Raw genomic sequence first — 24,619 nt, 5'->3', positions numbered from 1 at the left:
AAGTTGGCATATATCTATGCTAGGGTTGCCAAACGTCCGGAATTTCCCGGACATGTCCGGAATTTCACTGTTCAAACTAGCGTCCGGGAGGAATTTCTAAAATATGCCAAATGTCCGGAATTTTGACGTAGGCTCATAATTTTTTCGTAAATCAGCATAAAAACAATATTTTTTGGAATATTTATGCTGATGCATGATATTTTCCTTCGCGCTGCGCGCGATTTGCTCTCACATTTATTGATTTTACTATGGAGACTACCACCCTCGCAAAAACTCCCATAAAATATAAATAAAACAAACTTCATTTACTGGAATAAGCCTAATTGCAATCGCAATTATATGAGAACGGTATATTCCTAGAGATCGTTAAGGCCGTTTAAATGCTTTATTCAAAGATAGTGGTTCCAAACGGGTGGGGGGGGTGGTTTGCGTTTATTCTGGGGTTTGCCAATATGTTGTACGTAATCACTTCCGAAATAGCCCGTGAGTAAGTCTGGGCACATGTGCTGACTTCTTTTAGTAATCAGATCGTCAAATTTTGATCTGGGCCACGGAACATTTTCAAATTGGAGATGGAGTCGCGACCATACAAGGTTCGAAACAATTGGATATGGGGTGTTTTTAAAGCTCCGTGGTGTGCACCGGCATAAGGCTGATAAACAATCTTATCGGTAGGACATGAAGATGACTTAACGATGTGCAATTACGCTCTCTGTATTTCCGAACTCATCATCCTCCACCAGCTCTACCGCTAACTCTGATCATGTGGGCGGAGAGTAGTATCCATATAGTAATATATGGAACGACCAAGACAGAATTCATTCAAATAATTTAACGACCAGATGCATATAGAAACCAGATTAATATAGCAAGCATCCCCCCAGAAGTTCCATCGATTACCCTATAGTGTGGGCTCAAAATCATTGTTTATTTGGGCGGAAGTGGCTGAAAACATGTGCTTTCGGTCCCGGTAACACAAGACACAGCCACATACTCCTGAACCGGATCGTGACCACCAGTGGTCTATAAGCAAAGCTTTGCCAGTGTGACGTCATAACTCATTTTGGAATACACTAGTGGGCGCTAAAGAGTGTCCGGAATTTGGGTTGCTGAAATATGGTAACCCTAATCTATGCTCCCTTCGTTTTAGTGATATATTGGCATCAAATATGCGTATGCGTTGTGAGAAATGCAAAAAGGTTTAACTGTAAACGCAGGAAATGGAATTTGCTTCCCATTATTATATCGTAATACGGGTCTCTCTGGAGGCTGGAGACCTTTATTACGTTTTCGCTTCTGTGTCTGTGAATAGGTAGTTTTTAGCAGTGTTGGGATGACTCGAGTCATGACTTGACTCGAGTCAACTTTTTCGTATGACTTGACTTGACTCGAGTCACTTTGTGAAAATAACTTGACTTGACTTGACTCGGTGGTTTCAAAAATGTGAATTGACTCGTGACTCGGAGCAAAATTTACGAGTCAATTTCAAGTCATTACCTAAACGGTGTCGATTAAATCACTGTATCTCATTAATGTTTGGATTGTTCGTGACACGGCAGTGCGACTTGTGAAAGCAACCAATTATTCACGGATTCTATGTTTCACTGATCCTCCATTGTCACATCGCAAATAAATTGACCGCAAACGAAATGATCACAGCTTGCGTTAATTTACTAGTAGCAGATTAATATAATAGCAATATATCTCTGTTTGTTAGACTACGCAGTGCATGCATTATGCAGTAGTCGCCTTAATCAACCCTCTTGTATGATTTAAATCGAACGGATATAATTTATGCGTTCATATTCTCGCGGATGTGAAGAGGGGTTGTGTACTTCTCGAGGCTTGGTATTCGATCCTCTATTTTGGCCCACGTATTTCATTAGCAGTCCTGCGTGTGTGAGTGTTACAACGCCATTTTGTATGTATATTTAACTTTATATTCGTTATTTGATTCAAGATGAATGGCCAATCAATCTGTCTCCCAGACATCTAGCAAAATGTAATGAGTTTGAATCATAACTCATACTTCGAAAATTCAATTTGACTTGAATTGTGACTTCAGTAGTGATTTAACTTGACTTGACTCGACTTGACTCGAGTCAACTCCAAAAATCGAGTGTACGTCGAGTTATGTTCTCATTCTTTCGGTTTATTATTATAAGTCGCAAATGAAACTGGCCAAAAAGTGGGTCGTGAACTGAAGAAGGTTTGGGAGTACTTATCAAAACGAGACAAGATCGATATATACCTTTGATGACATCAGAAATCCGTTATACTGCTGCCTACATTATAGGGATGGTGGGAACGCGAGGTTCACGTTCGCGTTCTGTGTGTGAACCTCAGATATTTAGAGGTTCGCGTTCACAAACGAACCTTGGTAGGTTCTGCACTGTGAACCTTTTTCATATATTACAATTTTTACTTCATTATAGCATCTTTGGTTGAAATTTATTGCATTTCAACTGCGGGCCCGGTATATGCATGACGCTGGCATAATAAAAATCAACACTAAACGAGCATGCACCTTTACAATCTCAAACATTTCACTTGCTTTGTTACAATTGTTTGTTCGAAATATCCAGCTTTCCGTTGGCGAATATTTAGTGACTCATCTCTGCTGTGAGCCTGACCCACAATCCAACAACATCAAGAGCGAAACACTACATGTCGGTAGGTAGTCAGCGAATGGCTCTTGTCCAACCAATCAATGAAATTAATATCGTTGTCTGATGTATCATGTTTATTATATCATAAAAACCAACTCCGTGGATTGGGGTGTTGGTTACTGCTGTATAACTTGTTAAAGGGGTAACATCGGTAGCAAGTAGGGAAACCCGTTTTACACTCTGCTCAATATCAACTTAGTAATACTCGGGACGTCGAATACATTGTCAGGCCTGACCTTGACCGTTAAGGCGTAAACTTATATTCCCTTGCAAGTTCTCGTCGAAATTGTGGCAAAGCGACGCAAGATATTGATTTTCTGGGATGATTATATCAATTGATTTCCCCAGTTGATACATCTGTAGACGTTTAAAACATCAATAGGTATTTCAGCATTGTTGCATTATGTGGCCCGAATCGTCGCTAGGTATTGCAAGGCTATCACTTCACTGAAATGTAGGGTTGGAATTAGCAATATGACGTCACGAGGTTCACGTTCGCGTTCACACAGAACCTTTCAACGTTTCACACAGAACCGTTCACGTTCGCGTTCACACGAACCCGAACCTTTCAGAGGTTCACACCATCCCTAAATTTATTGTATGCAGAATAGAAACCGGAGGTTTCGTACCTTTTTATGGCGTGGCCTCCTTCGAAAATTTTCCAAATTCTTTTTTGCAGCCTTTTTCGAAAAATTAGGAGGAATCAAAAATAATTTCGTTGTTCTCATACTCTCTATGCTAGGAGTGAGGGTAATACGTCAGCGTTCTTATTTTCATTGTATCAGTAGTCACATAAAATCTATTGTGGCTTGCATATCCCTCTGTTATGTATGTATGTAATGTCAAACTTAACACAACTTTCGTCATAATTCCTTCTTCCAGACATGGTAACCTTTGCTCTAATTTTCAAAATAATAATTTAATATTTAAATAAAAAGAAACAAAACAAACTTCGTATCGAAAGTTATTTGAATATAATTTATTTATTTCATTGTAGTGGAGTACAATAAGAGATTTTTTAACGGTCACCCTGAAAAAGGTTTGTGGTCCCCAGTTTGGGAGCCCCTGGTGTAAACATATAAATATGTAGACTGTATGGTATATACATATAAAAAAATGCGAAACAGGCAAACGATCTATCCTAATCAATCGGGCAAAATAACTTCTTCATAACCCATGTTCACTTTGGGCACTTCATAAACATGGGGCGCTTGTCCGATTTCTTCGTATTTATCTCCATCATTATTAATGTCGTATTCTAAAATGTAAATGTGATGAAGCATATTTCCAGATACTACTACAAAATGAATAAGTTACCAGCATATCCGTAATCACATGACATTTCGGTTTTCGTCGTATTTCCTATGGTAAAATAAAATATATGCTTGTTACCAATTAGTAATGTAGCAGGTCTATCATGCAGACACCTGTGGTTTTTTTTCCCCTTCGTCGTATAAATATACATACACCAACGCTGATTGTGGCTAGTAATATGAACCCAGATACGGATGCACCGATCAGAACACCTTTTGATAATGGGAGTTCTGTAGGAGTATGAATCGTATTCGTGGTCATCGGATTGGAAACAGTCAGTACAGAACAATCTTGGCCTGATGGTTTATATGTAGACGCACAAACGGCGTAATTTCCATAATCGTTCAGTGTAGACTGCGGTAAGATGAAAATCAATGTTGGTCATAAAATGTAACAATATAAAAACCTACAACTGTTATCCTGAATTCGTATACGTGAAATACATCTAACGAGTACCTTTTACTCCACCAAAGTACTGCCTGCGACGAGGATGACATTACTGAAAATAGGGTACTACGTCATTTCAACCTGGGTTATGTGCAATGCACATTCATTTCACCCTTCTTTGAACTCAACGAAATATTACCGTCAGCTGGATTTGCAGAAAATGAGAAGTTTAAATTCATTGACGAGTTGACTATCATCGGAACGACGTTATTCGATAAAACAGCGTTTTCCGGAGGGTCTGAAAATGAACGCAATAACGCAATCTGTTACATTGACACGATAATGTAGCTTGCGTTATAGGAATTAAAGCCCTGGGCACTCATGCATCTTCGGGTTGTTATTAATCGCTATGTTGCGAATTGTTATTTCTTGACCTTCCATCAGGATTGTCGTAATATCCAAAATATATATTGGTATCGCACAAAGGTACCGGAAAACCGTCATTCGTGAGACGCATACGATTTGAAATTGGTATTTCTTGAGGTATTTCTTGACGAGGCGCATCATTTTCCTCTGCGGTTCGCATTTGTACATTGAGAGGAGGGCTCAGATTCCAAGGACACTACTATAATAAATGAAAAGCCTGAATCATTCAAATCTTAGTGGACATATAATTCGTAAATTCAAATCGCATGTTGACGGCCGCCAGCACACGCTCATTTTTTGGTGTGTAGACGGCCGCACGATTATTGTTCTACGGTGGCAGGTTGGCCACCCCTGCTGTGAAAAAACATGGTACTGTCGTCCCGTCGTCATGACTAAAGACCATGGCTAATGCTTTACTTCAGTCGATGACCCGCTCCAACGCCATCTTCGGTTAAGTTAAAGCACTCTAACATGAAGGTTTTTGATGCAAAAACACTTAGAAAGAGTGTATAGAGCATGGAAATGATGAAGCGCGATGACCTATATCTGCGACAACAAATAAGCAATTCATACTTACAATATACAATAATCTTCATGTAAGACGATTCTGCTTTTTCGCCCATTGCTAACGTGTAATTCGTTGATACTTGGCAAGATAAATTCTTTCCATTGTCAGAAGATTTCAATGTGTGATTTTCGGAAATTGTCTGTACAACAGGTTACAATAATAATAAATTATAATATTTACCGAAATAGTCGTTTTCCGTGGGTGAATTTGATCGTATAGACACCGAGAGATTGGCGTAATTCACGAAATTAGCATTCCTTATAGCTATAATACAACATAAGTCATGCGTAGTTGATTATATTTTAGTTGACTGCTCCGTTCAATAGCACGCAATATAGTTAATCATATGAAATATTGTCTACGATATTCATTCATTGCATTTCAAACTTGTTGGTGAAGTGAAGCTAAGTACGCATGATATATGATCTACATTTACTGAGCATTTACTGAGTTTGCTATCACAAAGAACCTGATCACAAAATTTTGTGTTCGTATCAATTAGCACGCCGTGAAACGGTGTAATTGAACCATCCTAACTTACCGTGTTATTTATTGCGTATGTGATGCGAGCAGCGCGAGGAAAGCCTTCGATGTAAGAGCAACCGGCCCAGTCATGCACTCCAACAGTATGATTCAACTGAAAAGCTGTTATCTTTTGCGGTGCTAAAAACATAAAATTTAGTCGAGAATTTAGAGCAAGAATTCTACCATTGAATCAACGGGGAATCGTTTCAAACATCATCTCTAACGGTGATTTGCTTTTTGTAAATTCCAAGAACTTTCATCAGCGTGTGCAATATCAGAACCACTTAAAAACGTAGGCCTACCCTACCAAAAAGCCTAAAATTTACCAACAGCTCTGAATAGTGATGGCAGTATCACACTACACTTGAATTCAAATCATTTAACCCAGTAGTTTTCAATGTGTATAACGGTTCGCACTTGTGCGAATGAAAAAAAAAAGTGAGACTGACTGAGGTGCTGCGAATGGTGCGAATACGGATGAGTGCAAATGAAAATCGTGAATAACTGTGAATTTTTCTGACGTGGAATAATTCAAATAAACCTCATAGGAAATTCGAGGGCAGAGTACCTGTTGTGGTTGAAATGCAATTGTAAAAACTTGTTTAACTAACGAGGCACTACTAATCGTAGCTCTCACAAGTCGTAGTAAATTAATATTTTCTCACTATAATTATTACGTAACCAAAAGCTTGGTTTGAAAGCTGATGTAGTGGCAGACATACAGTATATCAGCCCGTCTGAGCCTGTGACAGACTGGAATAATGACGTCAAATTGACTTTCTGCTTTCTTTCGCTAAACAATCATCATATTTTCGTCATTACTGTTACATTAGCGCAAGGCACGAGGAGAGTAGTAAATACCATCATTACAGACTTTGCAAGTTACTGTAACACAAATTTTTACCCCTTCAAGGTGTAATAAAGTATGGACCGCAAAGGGTATAGTCTTGGGTCGACACGGTGCCAGAGCTATCTGTTAATATGTATGTAATATCTGTTGAATTTATTGCAAAAAATACTGCGATCGTTTTTACATATTCTAGGTCACTGTGTTGGATACTGTAAGCGAGACACGCAGAAAATATGGCGTTATCATTTGAGTTCATGATAATATTTGTCTGACTGTTTTTTTTGGAAACATGGTCGAAGACCGTTGGGATGAACTAGTGTAATGGTGAGCAACGGGCGATTTTAGGCCTATGAGACTCATGCATTTCGAGGCCAACCACTTCCGCGTCGGGGCACACGGAGACGTAAAGTTTTGGGCAACAAACCGCTGATAAAATGCGGTCCCAAAAAGATAAGCGGTGACAAAACCTTGGCCGAAAAATGACCGATGCTGGGTGGCCAAACCTTTCGATATCGATATGCTCCGTATAGTCGGCATGGAATAGTCCCGTTCTTGCCATCTGAGTAGACAGTAGTTACAGTAGTACAGCTGCGACACGCAGAGGAATTTAATTCAGCATAATTTGAAATCGCGTTCGTCAGACATGTTTTGTAGAGCTGTGTTGAGTATAGAATTTTGGTGTGATGCGTTCTGTATGCCATACATGTCCGTAAAATAGTAGCATACCACTGTAATATTAAGATGAATTCCTTTTCGCGGGTGAGGCTCGGGTCGCCAGATGCCACAAAAACTCCGATTTTAGTGGTAGTAAAAAAGCTGCTTTACCGTTATTAATCTGTTTTGAATTCTCAAGTTAGATTGAGCTAAAGAGAAGAACACATGATATCGTGAGATTATTTGCTCTTCTCATTTACTCGCGAGACAGGAAATGGGAAATCGAAAAAAATATAACGCAAGTTGGAGCAACGTTTCATAAGGTAGCGAGCTCTAATGTGCCTAATGCCTACTCTCCTTGATCGTTTTGGTCCTTATTTTCCAAGACATAAGGCAAAAGCCTTAACACAAACAGGTGAGTTTTTCACCCTTTCGACAAACTGAAACCTTCAGGACCTTTGTGTTAGGTCTCAAAATCGATTTCTTCCAGCAAGCATAATTCCCTCACGAGAAATTCGCTCTATTTTGTAAAACCAATTTTAAGACCGGGCCATCCAAGCACTAGTGGACGTTCTTGTACAAAACAAAAAATTGTGAACCAAGTGGTGCGTGCTGTATTGCGTATTGCATCATATAGTGCGAACACGCAATATTTACTGACAGTTGTCAGGCTGTTGAATGAAAAGGCAGGCTGATGATAAAAGGATGACTCCGCAGAGTGAATAGTCACGGTGGGTATATTTAGAATGAATAACGAAAACCGAGAGGACTACAATTTAGAATAGAGGGGAGAAAAAGTTGGTGGCGGATTTGGTCTCGTCACACCTGAATGCGATTACCAATAAACCAACAAAATTTGACTTATCGTTCGTGACAAAGAATGGACAATAAATGATAATGATTTTCCAAGTCAACAACGTCAACAACTTCCATTCTTTATAGCTATTTGTTGATGACGCGACGCGAAATAAAAATCGTGTACAATCGGTACCGTACAGCGACGCAACGGATTGTAGAGTATTATAGAGTTATATTACTCTGCAATGGTTCGCGCATAATTCGTGGATTGTTCGACAGTTGCACTGTTAAAAATATTCTATGCCAAATTACTGGTCTGGTCCTGGCAGCAGTTTTACGACTCTGAGACCGGTAAATTTGAAAAATATTTTCCCGTAAATAATATTGACTGTAATTTATTTTCACAAAGACTGACTGTTAAAATTTCTACGGAAAATTCCCGTTACCTGACATAACGGAAAACGGCTGTAATACCAAGTTACTGGTCTGGTCCAGTGCAGCAGTTTTACGCTGATGAGAACAGTAAATTCAATATAACTCTCCTCGTAATATGATTTTACATATGCTGACCGTAGAAAATGTTACGGAAAATTTCCGTAACTAAAGGTAACAGAAATCTGCTGTAATATCAATATACTCGTCTGGTCCCTTGCAGCAGTTTTACGTTCCTGAGACCAGTAAATTTGAATCAGGTTTATTTGTTGCGGGAACACGTAGAAAAACGTAAGTGTGGATAGTGACGAAAATCCAGTCATTCTTGTGGAGATCATCAGTCATCAAAACTTCAGCAGCAGTTGAAGGACTGTACTTTGGGCCATGCTCTTTTGTAGGTTCTTTTATAATCTGAACAAAAATCATGCAGTCATCAACACGGTTACAATTTGGAAACTTTAAGACGCTATAGTATGACATACTGCGACTTTTCATATTCTTGTCAATTTCTCGAATAATGATGGCCTAGGATAGGGGTGTCGAACATACGGACCGCAGGCCGCATGCGGCTTGCGAAGCAATTCTGACTAGTTTGAAAAACCCCTGTATTACCCAGCACATTTTCTAACAAATGTTGAGATATTATTGTAAGAAATACTTCCCGCAAGGCCACAAATGTCAAAATCATAGGCCGTAATATAATTATCCGACAGTGGTGTTATGGTTTTACTCTTAGTTATCATCAGGAACAAGTTGGTGATACTGACATCCATTTCCCAAAACTATAAAAAGTGCACACTGAGTTCAGATTTTTATGAAAAAATGAGACAAAAAGTAGTTATTAGTGAAGTGAAAAAGAAACTGTTATATGCAGGTCGCATGGAGAATATAATAGTTACAAAAAATACAATTCAAATATATTTTGTCGCACTGCTGTATCACTTCTACTCAATGGCCCCAGACAGACAGAAAACATGAATGAGCCAAATTCTAACGTCTGCGTTTACAATTAAATCACTTGTGTTCCTTAAAGCGCATACGCCGAGTTAATGGCAGATTACGAATAAAACAAAGGGAGCATACAAATATGTCAGCTTATTCCGTCGTTAGAGTCAGTGTTTTAGCGTTTGAATTCAAATGATCAATCTTTCAATTTTTGCCAAAATTCCGTTGTTTGCGAGTAAAGGTGCTGCTAGAATATATCCATGTGATATGATCGTGAATGTTATGTAATATACCAAAATGTATACAGGATTGATAATAAACTATTCAAGAGATAAGTAAGGGCGGGCGTTTTGAGGTACCGTAACATTTTGGAATGATTTGACTGATCCGGCCCGCGAGCGGTTTGAAATATTGAATCCGGCCAGCGACGCCAGTTGAGTTTGATAGGACTTCGTACCTGAATCATCTTTTCCAGCGTAATTGCAAACTTTTCTGGCAATATTCCTTCGCATCGCACGTCCGATGTATTTCGCGCGGCACCGTGCTAGAAGCGAGAGGCGAAATGATCTCTTTCTATCACATAAGCATTCGACGTCATGATTCATAATGCCATAACGCTTCCATTTTCGTGTAGTTCAATGTCAAAAAATGTAATATACATTCTTATAAGCCATAGCTTCTGTTCATCATTAAACTGTAACGAAAATAGATAAGTCTTCAGAAACAGGACTGAGAATAACTTGCCAGGTTTGAGCTCGGATACTGCTATACCTATACAATATCTGCTATCAAAACCTGCGATATTCTAAAGAAAAGTTAAGCTGTTGCTTCGAAACCCTCAATATCTTACAGCAACGCATCGCGTCGATATTATACCTATCTTGCAACATTCAGCTGCACGTGCTCTGATATGTTTGACGTCTGACGCCGCTATGTCTGGAATATGTATGACGTCATAATGTACTGTTCGCTCGAGCAGCTACGAATTCATGATCAGACAATTCATAAGGCCATTCGCAGGAAAAAGGTAAAGGACGTATACTACTCTCGTCGCAATGGCAAAGGATCATTGCGGCTATACGCCAGCTCCACTGTTTCGATATATAGTTTGCACCATACATGCGTTAAGGAGTCGACAATGGTGCCAGAACTGGTCCAGCAGATAATTACACAAAAGATCATACCTGCAGTAAAACTACATAACATACCAAATTCGCTTGGCATGCTACTATTGCTAGACCTTGATGTCGCAAAGGATACTATTTATAAATCGATATAAACGATGGTATCTGCAATGCCCAAATGTTCGGATACCATTCACCGATTAGCATTCAACACGGCCATCGATGTCGTAATTTGCTTGACGATTGAAACATGATGTAATGACGAAAATCACATATATATGTCCATAATAAAACCATAAGCGTGTAAAATGATCCAATTGTAAGTGCAATAGCAATGTTGCAAATAATGATTATCCAGTAAATCGCTTTTACGAATGCAAAAGTAAATCCGGAATACTGATTATCCAGTAAATTGCTTTTACAAATCAAAAAGTAAATCTGAAATACTGGTTATCCCGAAAATTGCTTCTACGAATTTAATCTGTAATTTTTTTACCCTTTAAAAACAAGTAAATTTACTTTTGACGTGCCCGTATATTAATTTAACGGGCATTTACCGTTAATATAACTGACGGGACAAATTCACCGGTATAATTTGGGTAAATCTACGAATATTTCTAAGAGTGTGAGTGAATCTACTAAGATACAATCATCACGGTCATTATCAGAAATATGACTACATTGCAATTTTATGCAGTGCACAGTAGGGTTGTTTCAAAAAGAACTTTTTTTTTCGAATTTCATCGATTCACTTGTTAAATCGTCTAGTTGCCTAAAAACATTGCATGCCAAATTCGGCTTACCTCCAACCAAGAAGACGACGCAGACCAATTTGAAATGTCGGGTATTTTTGGAAAATAGTATTTAATGTGGCAATATGTTTGGAGACCGTTGCGAGATTTATTTCAGAAAGTTCGAGAACCGCTGATTTAGAACAACGCATTGGTATTTCCCTCACACGAATGAAACGATACTAGCAGATTACCTCCACTTCTGAAAAGTTTGTTTGTCGGGTTGATATTGTCTTTACAATACATAGAAACTCGAAATCATTAAAATCATGTTTAGATACTAGGTAGTGAGAGCCCAAACTGTCTGCAAACCATTTGAATTGACAACTTGAACGTGTGTTCACGAGTGTACATTCTTCTACAGTCTGGATTTCAGGATGCGCTGGAAACACTGAAGAAGCGTGATCATTACTGGGGATCATGACTATAGATATGCAATTTGTGTATTTTCTGTTGGGACAGCAAAATTTTTATGTAATTTCGCAATGCAAAGTTGAAGGCTAATTTTTTTGGGTGGCGGGGGGTTCCAGGTTCGTGGACAGAATCAAATTTATATTTTCGTAATCAGTACAGCTGCAACTTTTCATTGATAACTGTTTATCAAATTTGGGACTCGGCAAGCCGTTCAAAAATGGCCGTAAATGAGCCTTTGGCAAAATGACAGGTATGACGTAATCCAAATGCAGTGATCCGTTCAATCCCCGCACCACTTAAGACACTATAATATGAGTGATTTCTTTGGTTTCATTTTCCTTTCCTGCATACGCCGCGCCCGCGCTCTGATCAACCTGCCGTGACACAGGGTGAGAATGATTGACTAAGCATCACGCTCGTCACGCTCGAGTCGCAAAATCTACTGAGAACGCTGAATAAGTAAAAGTAATCCACCAATATATATTCATCGAAACGTGACTTGATAGAAAAAAGATTAATACCATATTTTGATTCAGCGCCGCCAAATTAGGTAAGAATGACCCAACACCTTAAATTTTGTGCAGATCAGTTTACAGCGTGATCAGTGTAGCCTATATATGTCGGTCATTTGACACGCGTGACGAATCGACAAGTATGTATTGACATTGCTTCAGCTGTCCACCATTTTATCTCATGCAAAGTCACTCTTCGAAATCGTTGTCAAGTGTATGCATGGCACAGATTCCTATATTTATATTTATAGTTGCATTTAAGTCGAATGGTGTTTTAAAACAATACCTTTTTAAAAGTTTTCGAAAGTTTTAACTTGTAATAATATGCCATGATTTTGTAAAGACTTTCCAGAGGCATGTGGTAAGCAGAGGTGGTCAAAGTAGTCAAGCAAGCTACTCAAGTAGAAGTAGAAGTAGCGACGAAAAAATCTACTCAAGTAGGAGTAGAAATACTTCCATAAGCAACCTAAAACTACTTGAAGTAGAAGTAGATTTGACTCACTTCAAAACTACTCAAGTAATTAAGTAGTTTTGAAAACAGTCCTAATTCGTTCGCATGGACTGTCAGAAGTTTCAAATTGAGCTATGCCGAAGGTGCAGAGAGCTTGATTCGTATTGATGCATCCAAGGAGGTATCAATTTTCGACAGAATAAGCATTCTTTCGCATGATGGGATGCATATTATATTATTGATATGAAAATGCGATACTAACCCTTTGTTTACTATAGACCCCGTTTTAGAGAATATCATTGCATGGCGCCCTACCCATATTATAAGGCCTTTAGTTTAGGCCGGGGGTTCTCAACCCGCGGCCCGCGGGTCGCATGCGGCCCACAGACGTTTATTTTGCGGCCCGCGACATCTTTCATTATGATCGCAATTATTAATGACACGTTATTGTTACATATTAAATTAGCTACTTAGCTCTCTGTTTCGCTTGATTACTCATTTTGACGTGCTCTGGTTTCTTGATATATGCTTGAGTTAAGGTTGTTATTGTTTGGAATCTGTATTCGGCTGGACTCTGGTTCAAGTGAATCCCACTACATAGTAATTTTTTAAAGAGTGTTTCGCCAAATGGTTTGAACGGAAACAAGAACAAGGAATGGGAAATTAAACGGCGAAAACTGGGTTTGTAACTCTGCGCGTGGATTCCGTGGAACAATCAATTTGATTTTGCAGATATAAATGGAAAACCGATGTGTCATATTTGTCGAAGAACAGTTGTTGTAACGAAGCGTATAAGCTTAAAATGATACCACGACAGTTTCGTTTGGAGTTATACATATAGCCTGCATGGTATTAGAAAAACACGTTACTAGCTAGGTGTCAAGCCCAGCAATCCATATTTCAAGCATTGTTAAAATTGACGATTACGTTATAGACCAGCGGTCGGGAACCTATGGCTCGCGAGCCATATATGGCTCTTTTGGGTATAAGATATGGCTCTTTGCCAAATATTAATTTTTTTACTGAATTGATTAATATTGCAGCAACTAGTTGGTAAATTTCCGTCACGACCAGAATAATTATTCTCGTGACTGTATAAACATGTCGTTAAGAGGTAAAGATAATACCGTCTTCAGGGTTGAAGGCTCGGACGGACAACCCTTTTCAAAATCCCCAAATTAAAGTTGCTGTCGCGCCGGCGACCAATATCACTCGCGAATTCGATGTACCTGCCTCGAAATCTTGGATTGCACGATACGTTGATTGATCAAAGAGATTAGCAGACATGACGATGCCCATATGACAACGCAGTTATCAAATAAATCTACGGAGCGAAATGAACTGCCGTGGAAGTGTCATTCACAATTACAAATAACTCCATAGCTATCCACGTTCTTGATTGGTAAGTCGCTTTGTAGCATCGGCGATAAAATGTAGGCGTGTAGCGCAACGTTATATGTTCCCGCCGAATACTTTGAGAATTGAGATGGCGATCAGTATTCAGATTTTCGTAATCAGTGCAACAGTTACATTCAATTCATATCAGTTATTATGAATTCTAGGATATTTACGGTGAATTGCGGTATCAATGGCGAAGTTTGGCTCGTCTGTGCATTGCCTCTCGCTTCGGGCTGTATTCTCGAGTAATAAATATGCAAATCGCCTTACTGTGGGAGGAAAATGTACAAAATTCAGTCATTCACATCGATAGAAAATACCAATAGTTATTGAAGGTTTCACAAGTTTCGTTCACTCATCCTGGCGATAGGTGTCGAACTGCCTCGCTTGCCTCCCCTGACCCCATGCCACTGAAGTATCACACCTTACATGGGGTTATACTGCTGTAGTGATCATGTTTGGCTCCACTTACGCATGTGATCATGAGTTCTCGCATTTAAAAGGAGCGTCACGACGAAGCTTCGTTCTCGGAACTCAAGTTTCGCATGCTCGAATAAGGTTACCAGGATGATTCGTACGAGTGTTTATAGAGAAAATGAGACGCACACGACGAATGCCATGTTGTGAGTCTATATAAGTCCTACCATGACGTCACGAATTTTCAATTGTGACGTAACAGTTGATTGACATGTATGGCTCTTTGGGAGTTAAAATGGAAAAAAATGGGCCAATATGGCTCTTCGGAGGAAAAAGGTTCCCGACCCCTGTTATAGACGAATCGTTCAAAATTACTGGGAATATCGCTAAGCCCAAGAAATCTGCTAGAGAAGGTGTGATTTCAATAAAACTATGCGAGTATTTGCTGTTTCCGGAACTTAGCAGCAAGGACAACATCATCTGTCCTATTTCGAAGCTATACAGTTGTCTGATTCAACCGTGAATAAAATAGTAACAGTCAGTCGATCTTTTATCGTATTTTCTGAAACACGTTGCCGCGTAGACTACCACAGCCTAGCAATGGACGAATTCTCCGACTTCACAGCCATTACATAGCTAATTATCTGGGTGCATTTTATCAGAGTGGACAATCTGGACATATTTGCAGAGGAAATGCTGGCTGGGCAAACGAGGGAGAGGGATCAGCGAAAAACATCAACTTGACAAAGCTGACTTTTGTAACTAATGGTGCAGGGCCACCGCTATGGAGATAAAAATGAACCCGAACGCCAGACTTCTTCTGATATCACTGAGAGCTCAATGTTATAATGGCCTCTAACGAAAAAGTTACCGTAATTTTATACTTGTTCGCTTACGCATTGAACCAGAGAGTTTGGTTCTCTGGGGGAAGAGTTTAAAGGCCGGTACTTATACCGGCCCGTATACGACTGCTAAATAGGCTTTACAGTAGCCTAAATTTACTAGCAGCCCCCAAATACATGGTAATAATGTTCTGCGGCCCACAGCCTCTTTTGCTGTTAAAATGCGGCCCGCTATACAAGGGAAGTTGAGAACCGCTGGTTTAGGCGAAGACCAATACGATGAAGTTGTATCGGATACGGTTTCAACACTTTTCGCGATTAGTGTACGTTAATAAAAAATATTGTGGATCGTAAAATTTATATTTAGTGTAGCTTTATTTTCGAAAAATTGCTACATTGCTACACTTGCTTTTATGCTTCAACAATTCAACATGTATGTTCTGCAGAGAAAAGAACTGAAAGTTATTAGAACTTTGGGCTTTGCTTGACTTTTATGAATATTAAATGTTACTCCGTGAAAACAGCCCCGAAATTCCTCAGGCTATCTTTCGTATTTGGGGATTTAACTACTTCTACACTGTAAAAAAAAACAACCTCGATTTACCGCGAAATGTTTGGAAGCACGGTAGCCAGACATTTCGTGGTAATTTAACATTACCGTTAGTCAATGTAAATTTAACTTACACTCGTCCGGTAATCTCACTTTACACGCCAGAATGTAATGTTACAGTCACCTCTGGTATATCCAATCTGCATTTTATCCTGTATATTTGCCACTCAGACTGTAATTTTACCGCCTACCTACATACATGCTGTCTGTGTAAATCACGATTACATACCAGCTTGTAAACTCACGTACATCCCATACCTATCGCAAAGCAACCCTATGCTAAAATATCGCAAAAGCTTCTTCACACCCCAAAACGACATTGGAACAAACTGTATATTCATTCATGATTCACGATGAGAAGATTATCGATGCAAGTTTTGCTGCTGGAGGTCTAATTCTTCTTTAGGAGACATGCAGTAACACGAGTGGTCTCCAACCATTGGCCAAACTTCCAATTGTTTCTTTTTCTCGACCTCTTTCCTTCTGTGTAGCTAGTATCTTGCAGTTCCACTAAAAAGAATTCAAGTCGCTAAATTAAGCAAAGTCCCTAACCTAGATATGACATTATAAAGACGACTAAGACAAATAGGGTAACAAAAATATAACAATTTTTGAAGTACCGGTACTGGTACATATTGTGGTGACGGCTCCGCCTTTTACATGATATAGCAGAGATTCATGACTTACTTAATCAAATGCACGGGCAAGTTATAAATGATAATGCATCTTCGTGTGGGCCAATTATTATTAGTCATGCACTTTATTGCATGCTGTTATTTCTTGACCCCCGTCCATCGTATCGGTAGTGGAAATATATTGAAATCGCCCAAATGCACCATAAAAAAATTTCTTTCGTGAGGAGCACACGATTCTGCTTCCTGCTCAGATTTAGAAGGGCGCTACTATATTAGAACCGAAAAATTAAGTTATGTTGAATTGCGTGGAGCGCGAAGAAAATTTCAAAAATAATTAGAATCTCTAAAAAAATTGAGAGTGAATTAGTAATTTCAATTTGCATGCCGACGGATGCTAACACATACTAATTGAATTAGGTGTTGACGGCCACACAAATTCCCATCTACGACAGCAGGTTGCCCATCCCTGATGTAATAGTATACATATGGTATGTCTTACGCCAAGTTTAAATCCGTATTCCAGTCTTTAACATTTTCGACAATTTTCCCCAAACTTGTTTGAAAATAGCAAAAAAACATTGGACAGGAGATCAATTTGTTTCAAGATAGGTTGCACTGAGACTAATCCTAATGCTGGTGGTGACTACAGCGAACAAGGCGTCGTTCTGTACTGCCATGCTCAATTAGATCAGTTTTGGAATGGAATTGAATTGTGTTGATAGAGGGTAGCTTAATTGAGGGCGAAACCGAGCAACCTATACTGCATCTAAGTCTGTCTTACACAGTGCAGTTCGCCAGCTATTAACAACAGCTACCCAGCGCAACGAGCTTTAGGCTACTGCCAAAGCTATGAAGTAATGAATGAATTACATGTGGTAATTCCTCTAAATCTTGAAAGAATATCAAAAATTTGCTCAAATGTAGTTGAGCGCGACTGCTGGAGTTTGAATTTGGCGAGGTTTCTTGAATAGGAAATAAGTTTCATCTTCAACAATCGTCTTCTGAAAATGGTTGCAAAACACATGTTTAGTCAGAATTCATACAGACTTAGTCAATTTCTCGCGTTCCCCAGGTTGAGAACCACTGATCTTGTGTATTGAAGCAAAAGGTTCCTCATTTGGCGCTTCTTCGATATACGCCCCAGATCGAAACAGTGTTTCACATGTAACCAGCAAGTATTTCCCATGGACACGATCAAATTTTATAAACGTCAAAATAAATTGTTTTTTGTCTGCGGAGAGACGGATATTAGGGTTGGATGTGGTCAAAGTTGGGGTTGGGGATATTATGGTTGGGGGTAGGTGGATATTGGGGTTGTGTTAGGGTATTCCAGGGTTAGAGCTGGGGAAGGGGGATATTGGGGTTGGAGGCGGGTTAGGGTCAAAGTTGGTGTTAGGGTATCCCAAGATTAGGGTTGGGGATATCATGGTCGGGAGAGTGTGGAATATCGTGCCCCGCACTCCAGACCTATTCTTGGGTTACCCTAACCCTAACACAGCTCTAACCCTAACCCTAAACCCATCTTGGGATATATATCTCCGAACCCTAATATCCCACCTCCGGCAACCCTAATATCCCACCTCCGGCAACCCTAATATCCCACCTCCACCAACCCTAATATCCCACCTCCGGCAACCCTAATATCCCCCCTCCCCAACCCTAATATCCCCCTCTCTTCCAACCCTAATATCCCCATTTCCTAACCCTAACCGAGCTCTAACCCTAACCCTAATACCCCCCTCCCAACCCCAATATCCCCCTCTCCTCCAACCCTAATATCCCCCTTTCCCAACCCTAGTATCCATCATTCCTCGAACCCTAATATCCCCCCTCTCCAACTCTAATATCCCCCTCTACTCAACCCTAAAATCCTCCCTCCCCAGTCCTAATATCCCCCTCTCCTCCAACCATAATATCCCCCTTCCACAACAAAGGCAAAAAACAATTTATTTTGACGTTTATAAATTTTATTGTGTCCATGTGAAACATCTGTTGGTGTCATGGGGAGCACTGTTTCGATCTTGGGCGTAAATCGAAGAAGCGCCCCTCATTTGAGGTGGCATGTGTGCCAAACAAATCCTGCAGTGAATGGAAACATCTCTATGCTATAGCCCCAAAATGACATTAACATGCCAACAGTTTCAACTACTCCGCGGCAGAGTATGTGGTGTCACAGGTCAGTATATAAGTCGACTAACATCCCAAAATAGAACAGAGAATGCGGCTAATGAAATATTTCAATCATGAAATCAAAGTCATCTCGGTGGTGTGCACAGTCGTAGATATTCACGGAAACGAATACTATGTAGTACTGTACCTTTTACGATGCGTATCCCAATCAGCATTCCTAGGAATCTTCAACGATCGTGTTCACTTTCTCCAAGCACAAGCTTCGCTTCTCCCTTTGCTCAAATCTCAATTCTCAATAATGGCCAGACGACGATACGACACTCTCACGATTTCGAAATAAGTGGTATTCATCCGCTGACATGCCACCAATAATATTTACTGGCCACTGCGTTATAATGTTTGATTTAGGTAGTTTTTTCATACAGAAATAGGTATCATTACATCTAGCCCCTTTCTTTTCTATTTAATTGCGTATAAATTGATATTTATTCCATGTGTTGTCACTACTTACCGTACTTACTTAACCAGACGCTGCTTGTGATGTCACAGTTGTGCGTTGGTTGTTTTTCGTAACGCGTAACGGTAACCTAATGTAACCTATTACAGGTCGCCTTGTTCGCCATTAGCAAATGGTCAACACTGTTAAAAATATTCCATGCCAAATTACTGGTCTGGTCCTGGCAGCAGTTTTACGACTCTGAGACCGGTAAATTTGAAAAATATTTTCCCGTAAATAATATTGACCGTAATTTATTTTTACAAAGACTGACTGTTAAAATTTTTACGGAAAATTCCCGTTACCTGACGTAACGGAAAACGGCTGTAATACCAAGTTACTGGTCTGGTCCAGTGCAGCAGTTATACGCTGATGAGACCAGTAAATTCGAAATAACTCTCCCCGTAATATGATTTTACATATGCTGACCGTAGGAAGTTTTACGGAAAATTTCCGTAACTGAAGGTAACCGGAATATGCTGTAACATCAATATACTCGTCTGGTCCCTTGCAGCAGTTTTACGTTCCTGAGACCAGTAAATTTGAATCAGGTTTATTCGTTGCGGGAACACGTAAAAAAAAGTAAGTGTGGATGATGACGAAAATCCAGTCTTTCTTGTGAAGATCATCAGTCAGCAACTGCCTGAATGAAGAGGGCTTCATCAAAACTTCAGCAGCAGTTGAAGGACTGTACTTTGGGCCATGCTCTTTTGTAGGTTCTTCTATAATCTGAACAAAGATTATGCAGTCATCAACACTGTTACAATTTGGAAACTTTGAGACGCTATAGTATGACAAACTGCGACTTTTCATATTCTTGTCAATTTCTCGAATGATGATGGCCTAGGATAGCGGTGTCGAACATAAGGCCCGCAGGCCGCATGCGGCCTGCGAAGCAATTCTGAGTACTGAAAAAACCCTGTATTACCAAGCATATTTTCTAACAAATGTTGAGATATTATTGTAAGAAATACTTCCCGCAAGGCCACAAATGTCAAGATCATAGGCCATAATATAATTATCCGACAGTGGTGTTAAGGTTTTACTCTAGTCATCATCAGAAACAAGTTGGTGATACTAACATCCAATTCCCAAAACTCCCAAAAGTGCACACTGAGTTCATATTTTTATGAAAAAATGAGCCAAAAAGTAGTTATTTGTGAAGTGAAAAAGAAACTGTTATATGCAGATCGCATGGAGAATATGATAGTTACAAAAAATACAATTCAAATATATTTGGTCGCACTGCTGTATCACTTCTACTCAAAGGCCCCAGACAGACAGAGAAACTCGAATGACGAATAATAATGAGCCAAATTCTAACGTCTGCGTTTACAATTAAATCACTTGTGTTCCTCAAAGCGCATACGATGAGTTAACGGCAGATTACGAATAAAACAAAGGGAGCATACAAATATGTCAGCTTATTCCGTCGTTAGAGTCAGTGTTTTAGCGCTTCAATTCAAACGATCAATCTTTGAAATTTTGCCAAAATTCCGTTGTTTGCGAGTAAAGGTGCTGCTAGAATATTTCCATATGATATGATCGTGAATGTTATGTAATATACCAAAATGTATACAGGATTGATAATAAACTATTCAAGCAAAAAGTAAGGGCGGGCGTTTTGATGTACCGCAACATTTTGAAATGATTTGACTGATCCGGCCCGCGAGCGGTTTGAAAGTTTGACTCCGGCCAGCGACGCAAGTTGAGTTTGATACCCCTGGCCTAGGAATTCGTACCTGAATCATCTTTTCCAGTGTGATTGCAAACTTTTCTGGCAATATTCCTTTGCATCGCACGTCCAATGCATTTCGCACGGCACCGTGCTAGAAGCGATAGGCGAAATGATCCCTTTCTATCACATAAGCATTCGACGTCATGATTCATAATGCCATAACGCTTCTATTTTCGTTTAGTTCAATGTCAGAAAATGTAATACATTCTTATAAGCCATAGCTTCTGTTCACCATTAAACTGTAACGAAAATACATAGGTCTTCAGAAACAGCTCGGATACTGCTATACCTACAATATCTGCAATCAACACCTGCAATATTCTTAAGCTAAAGCTAAGCTGTGGCTTCGAAACCCTCAATATCTTACAGCAACGCATCTTGTTATTATCCAATACGAAAACATCGCATCGATATAATATCTATCTCGGAACATTCAGCCGCACGTGCTCAGGCTCAGATATGTCTGACGTCTGAGGTCTGACGCCGCTATGTCTCGAATATGTATGACGTCACAAGGTACTGTTCGCTCGAGCAGCTACGAATTCATGATCAAACAATTCATAAGGCCATTCGCAGGAAAAAGGTAAAGGACGTTTACTACTCTCGTCGCAATGGCAAAGGAGCATGGCGGCTATACAGTATACACCAGCTCCAGTGTTACGATATTTAGTTTGCATCATACATGCGTCAAGGAGTCTACAATGGTGGCAGAACTGGTCCAACAGATAATTACACAAAAGATCATACCTGCAGCAAAACTGCATAACATACCAAATTCGCTTGGCATGCTACTATTGCTACACCTTGATGTCTCAAAGCATACTATTTATAAAGCGATATAAACGATGGTATCTGCAATGCCGAAATGTTCGGATACCATTCACCGATTAGCATTCAGCACGGCCATCGATGTCGTAATTTGCTTGATGATTGAAACATGATGTAATGACGAAAATCACATATATATATCCATAAGACCGTAAGCGTGTAAAATGATCGAATTGTAAGTGCAATAGCAATGTTGCAACTAATGATTATCCAGTAAATCGCTTTTACGAATGCAAAAGTAAATCCAGAATACTGATTATCCAGTAAATTGCTTTTACAAATCCAAAAGTAAATATGAAATACTGGTTATCCCGTAAATTGCTTCTACGAATTTAATCTGTAATTTTTTTACCCTCTAAGAATAAGTAAATTTACTTTCGACGTGCCCGTATATTAATTTAACGGGCCTTTACCGTTAATATAACTGACGGGACAAATTTACCGGTATAATTTGGGTAAATCTACGAATATTTCTAAGAGTGAACTTGGCATGCGGTGCTGATGTTTCTAGTTTCCAGAACAATATTATACATCCTAAACTGATATTCTAACTCATCAGTCCTATCCGTGACAATGAATGTAACCAGCGAGACCGGCCGTATAGCCATAGCCTTATAATATAATATAGTGGGTATCTACGATTGTCAGTTGTTTCTTTTACCCTACTATGTACTATACTGAAATTGGTACTAGGACCAACAGCAATTTCCGTATGATAGACCCCTGACTCGCGAACGAGGTTGAATCACGTCAAATCACCACGAGAATGATATCAGTAGCATTCAGTTCCACGTATACATTGGCTGCAGAGATTTTCAAGCTAATCAATTTTGCCAATAGCCTGGTAAACTTCAGTAACGAGTAACTGTCAGTAATTTTGCGAAGAAATTCTGGTAACTTGACTTTAGAGCTAAATTGAGGTAATATTACATATCAAAATGTAAAATTACAAGCTAGGCACAGTTATTGGCAGCTACCGGTAATTCGTTGCAAAATTTACAGAGATTTCCCAGTAAATCTACCAGATTTTTTACAGTGTACTTGACAAACTGAAAATAGCGAAAAGTAAGTAAGTACATCACCAAATATCACGAAGTAGACGTAGAGAAGATCAGATCTACTTGAGTAAGTACCAGAAGTAGAGGAAAACTACTTGAGTACTTTAAAAAAGTAGAAGTACTTCGTTACTGACCACCTCTGGTGGTAAGAGCTCACGGACGATTTGCACCGGATGTGGTCGATGTATATACGATACGACGGGGTTGGAACCTTCGAAATCGTCGTCCGTTCAACAGGTATAGCACGTAAATAAGGTATAGATCGGATTGGATTGGATATTCTGATGGTGAGGACCACAAAATGCAGCAGAGCACTGTAGTCCTGGTTAAAGATATTTTTGGTCTGTTTATGACAGGGGTATGAAACCTGCTTCGTCAGAGGAGTCATGTATTCACCTTACATCTTCCATTTCCAATCTCAATCGACTGTGACGTCACAATTAAATATCCCCGACGTCATGGATTAGAAAAAACAATAGAAAACACGTTTTAAAAAAGGTCATGTTTAAGAATGTTTGTTTCAAATTGACTTTTGTTTTAAATGCGGTCTATTTATATTTACAACACGTTCGATTATGAAAATTCGTTAGTTCAGTGCAGCATTAATGTTGTGCGAATGTAACTATATATACATCATAACTTTGTATTACCTGACCAACATTGGAGGTTTGCGCAACCTGACCAGAAAGCATTATACGCGCAATGTGCTTGTTTGCTTGCTATTAACCCATTCGGCTGGAACAATATTTGATCTTCTTGTAAACAACTACAATTGCCGCGATCTCCGAAGTAAGCCCGGTCGTATGCTGCCGTAATATTGTATACGCAGTTTTGGCCAATTGTAGAAACAGTTATAGGGGATTTACATGCTACAAAAAGAGAGATTGTCTTTTAGATTGCACATAGGCTCTTGTTTACATGTTGTAAACGCATAATTTGCCACAATATTTAATAGCCCACGGTATATTGGTTTAAGTAATTCTAGATCAGTGGTTCTTTAATTGTGGGGGCTGCCTGGAGGTCAAGCCAAGAAACACACTTAACTTATACTTATCAATTGTTATGATTCGACCGTCTTGGCCGTCAGTAGTCGAATTGTGACCGTTGTGATTGTGCGGCGTGTGCCGTGGCGTACGCGGGGAGGTTGCGGTTCGAAATTGAAATCTCTTCCTTCTGAAATGCCAAATCTGGCAACAATATTTTTTGGCACATTTGTATTTAAGCAAACGCTATCACGCTGTAGTGTTTCAACCGAGCAATACGATAGCACTTTTTAAGGCGAAACCTCATCGCTTGTGTGAACTGGTATCTGAACGGGAACAGTAGAAGTTAAATGATTTGCAATTAATTTTCATTGTCACGTTTTCGTTTTGTTTGAAAATTATATTTTAATTGTTTTTTTCTTTTAACACTCTGTTGATGAAGTATTCATTTTGAGCATCAGTAATCCAGAGCAGAGGTGGGCAACCTTTTTGCTAATCACGGCCGCATTTCGATTACTGATGTAGCCTACGGCCGCATTCCCGGGAATAGCCGTGATAAACTAACTGGACGCAAAATACCTATGTTAAACTATCCATATCCATTTCCGGTGACTTCGGACTATT

At 39.5% G+C, this 24,619-nt stretch overlaps 1 protein-coding gene and 2 long non-coding RNA genes across 3 annotated transcripts in view; all 3 read right to left on the bottom strand.

The window, feature by feature from the left end:
- Positions 1-3,746: 3,746 nt before the first annotated feature.
- The window catches only part of LOC145446054 (uncharacterized), a 35,623-nt gene continuing 14,750 nt past the window's right edge, over positions 3,747-24,619 (bottom strand). Inside the window, exons 5-12 of the mRNA XM_080324236.1 lie at positions 23,663-23,881; positions 5,906-6,027; positions 5,374-5,503; positions 4,543-4,668; positions 4,394-4,482; positions 4,097-4,337; positions 3,987-4,031; positions 3,747-3,927 (exon numbers count right to left, since the gene is read on the bottom strand). Of these exons, the coding sequence (XP_080180362.1) occupies positions 3,815-3,927; positions 3,987-4,031; positions 4,097-4,337; positions 4,394-4,482; positions 4,543-4,668; positions 5,374-5,503; positions 5,906-6,027; positions 23,663-23,881 (1,085 nt within the window). The 3' untranslated portion in view covers positions 3,747-3,814. The remainder of the gene's footprint in view (positions 3,928-3,986; positions 4,032-4,096; positions 4,338-4,393; positions 4,483-4,542; positions 4,669-5,373; positions 5,504-5,905; positions 6,028-23,662; positions 23,882-24,619) is intronic.
- On the bottom strand, positions 8,870-10,468 carry LOC145446059 (uncharacterized). Its single transcript, XR_013917194.1, has 2 exons — positions 10,026-10,468; positions 8,870-9,034 (listed from the first exon to the last, which is right to left on the bottom strand). It is a non-coding gene; the product is annotated as an uncharacterized LOC145446059 (long non-coding RNA).
- LOC145446057 (uncharacterized) lies at positions 16,425-19,524 on the bottom strand. Its single transcript, XR_013917192.1, has 3 exons — positions 19,080-19,524; positions 17,633-17,763; positions 16,425-16,637 (listed from the first exon to the last, which is right to left on the bottom strand). It is a non-coding gene; the product is annotated as an uncharacterized LOC145446057 (long non-coding RNA).

The sequence above is a fragment of the Botryllus schlosseri genome, chromosome 9 (genome assembly GCF_051294905.1).
Source record: "Botryllus schlosseri isolate E-star chromosome 9, Bs_hap1, whole genome shotgun sequence".
NCBI classification, from domain to species: Eukaryota; Metazoa; Chordata; class Ascidiacea; order Stolidobranchia; family Styelidae; genus Botryllus; species Botryllus schlosseri.
This window is presented reverse-complemented; position numbering and strand designations above follow the sequence as displayed.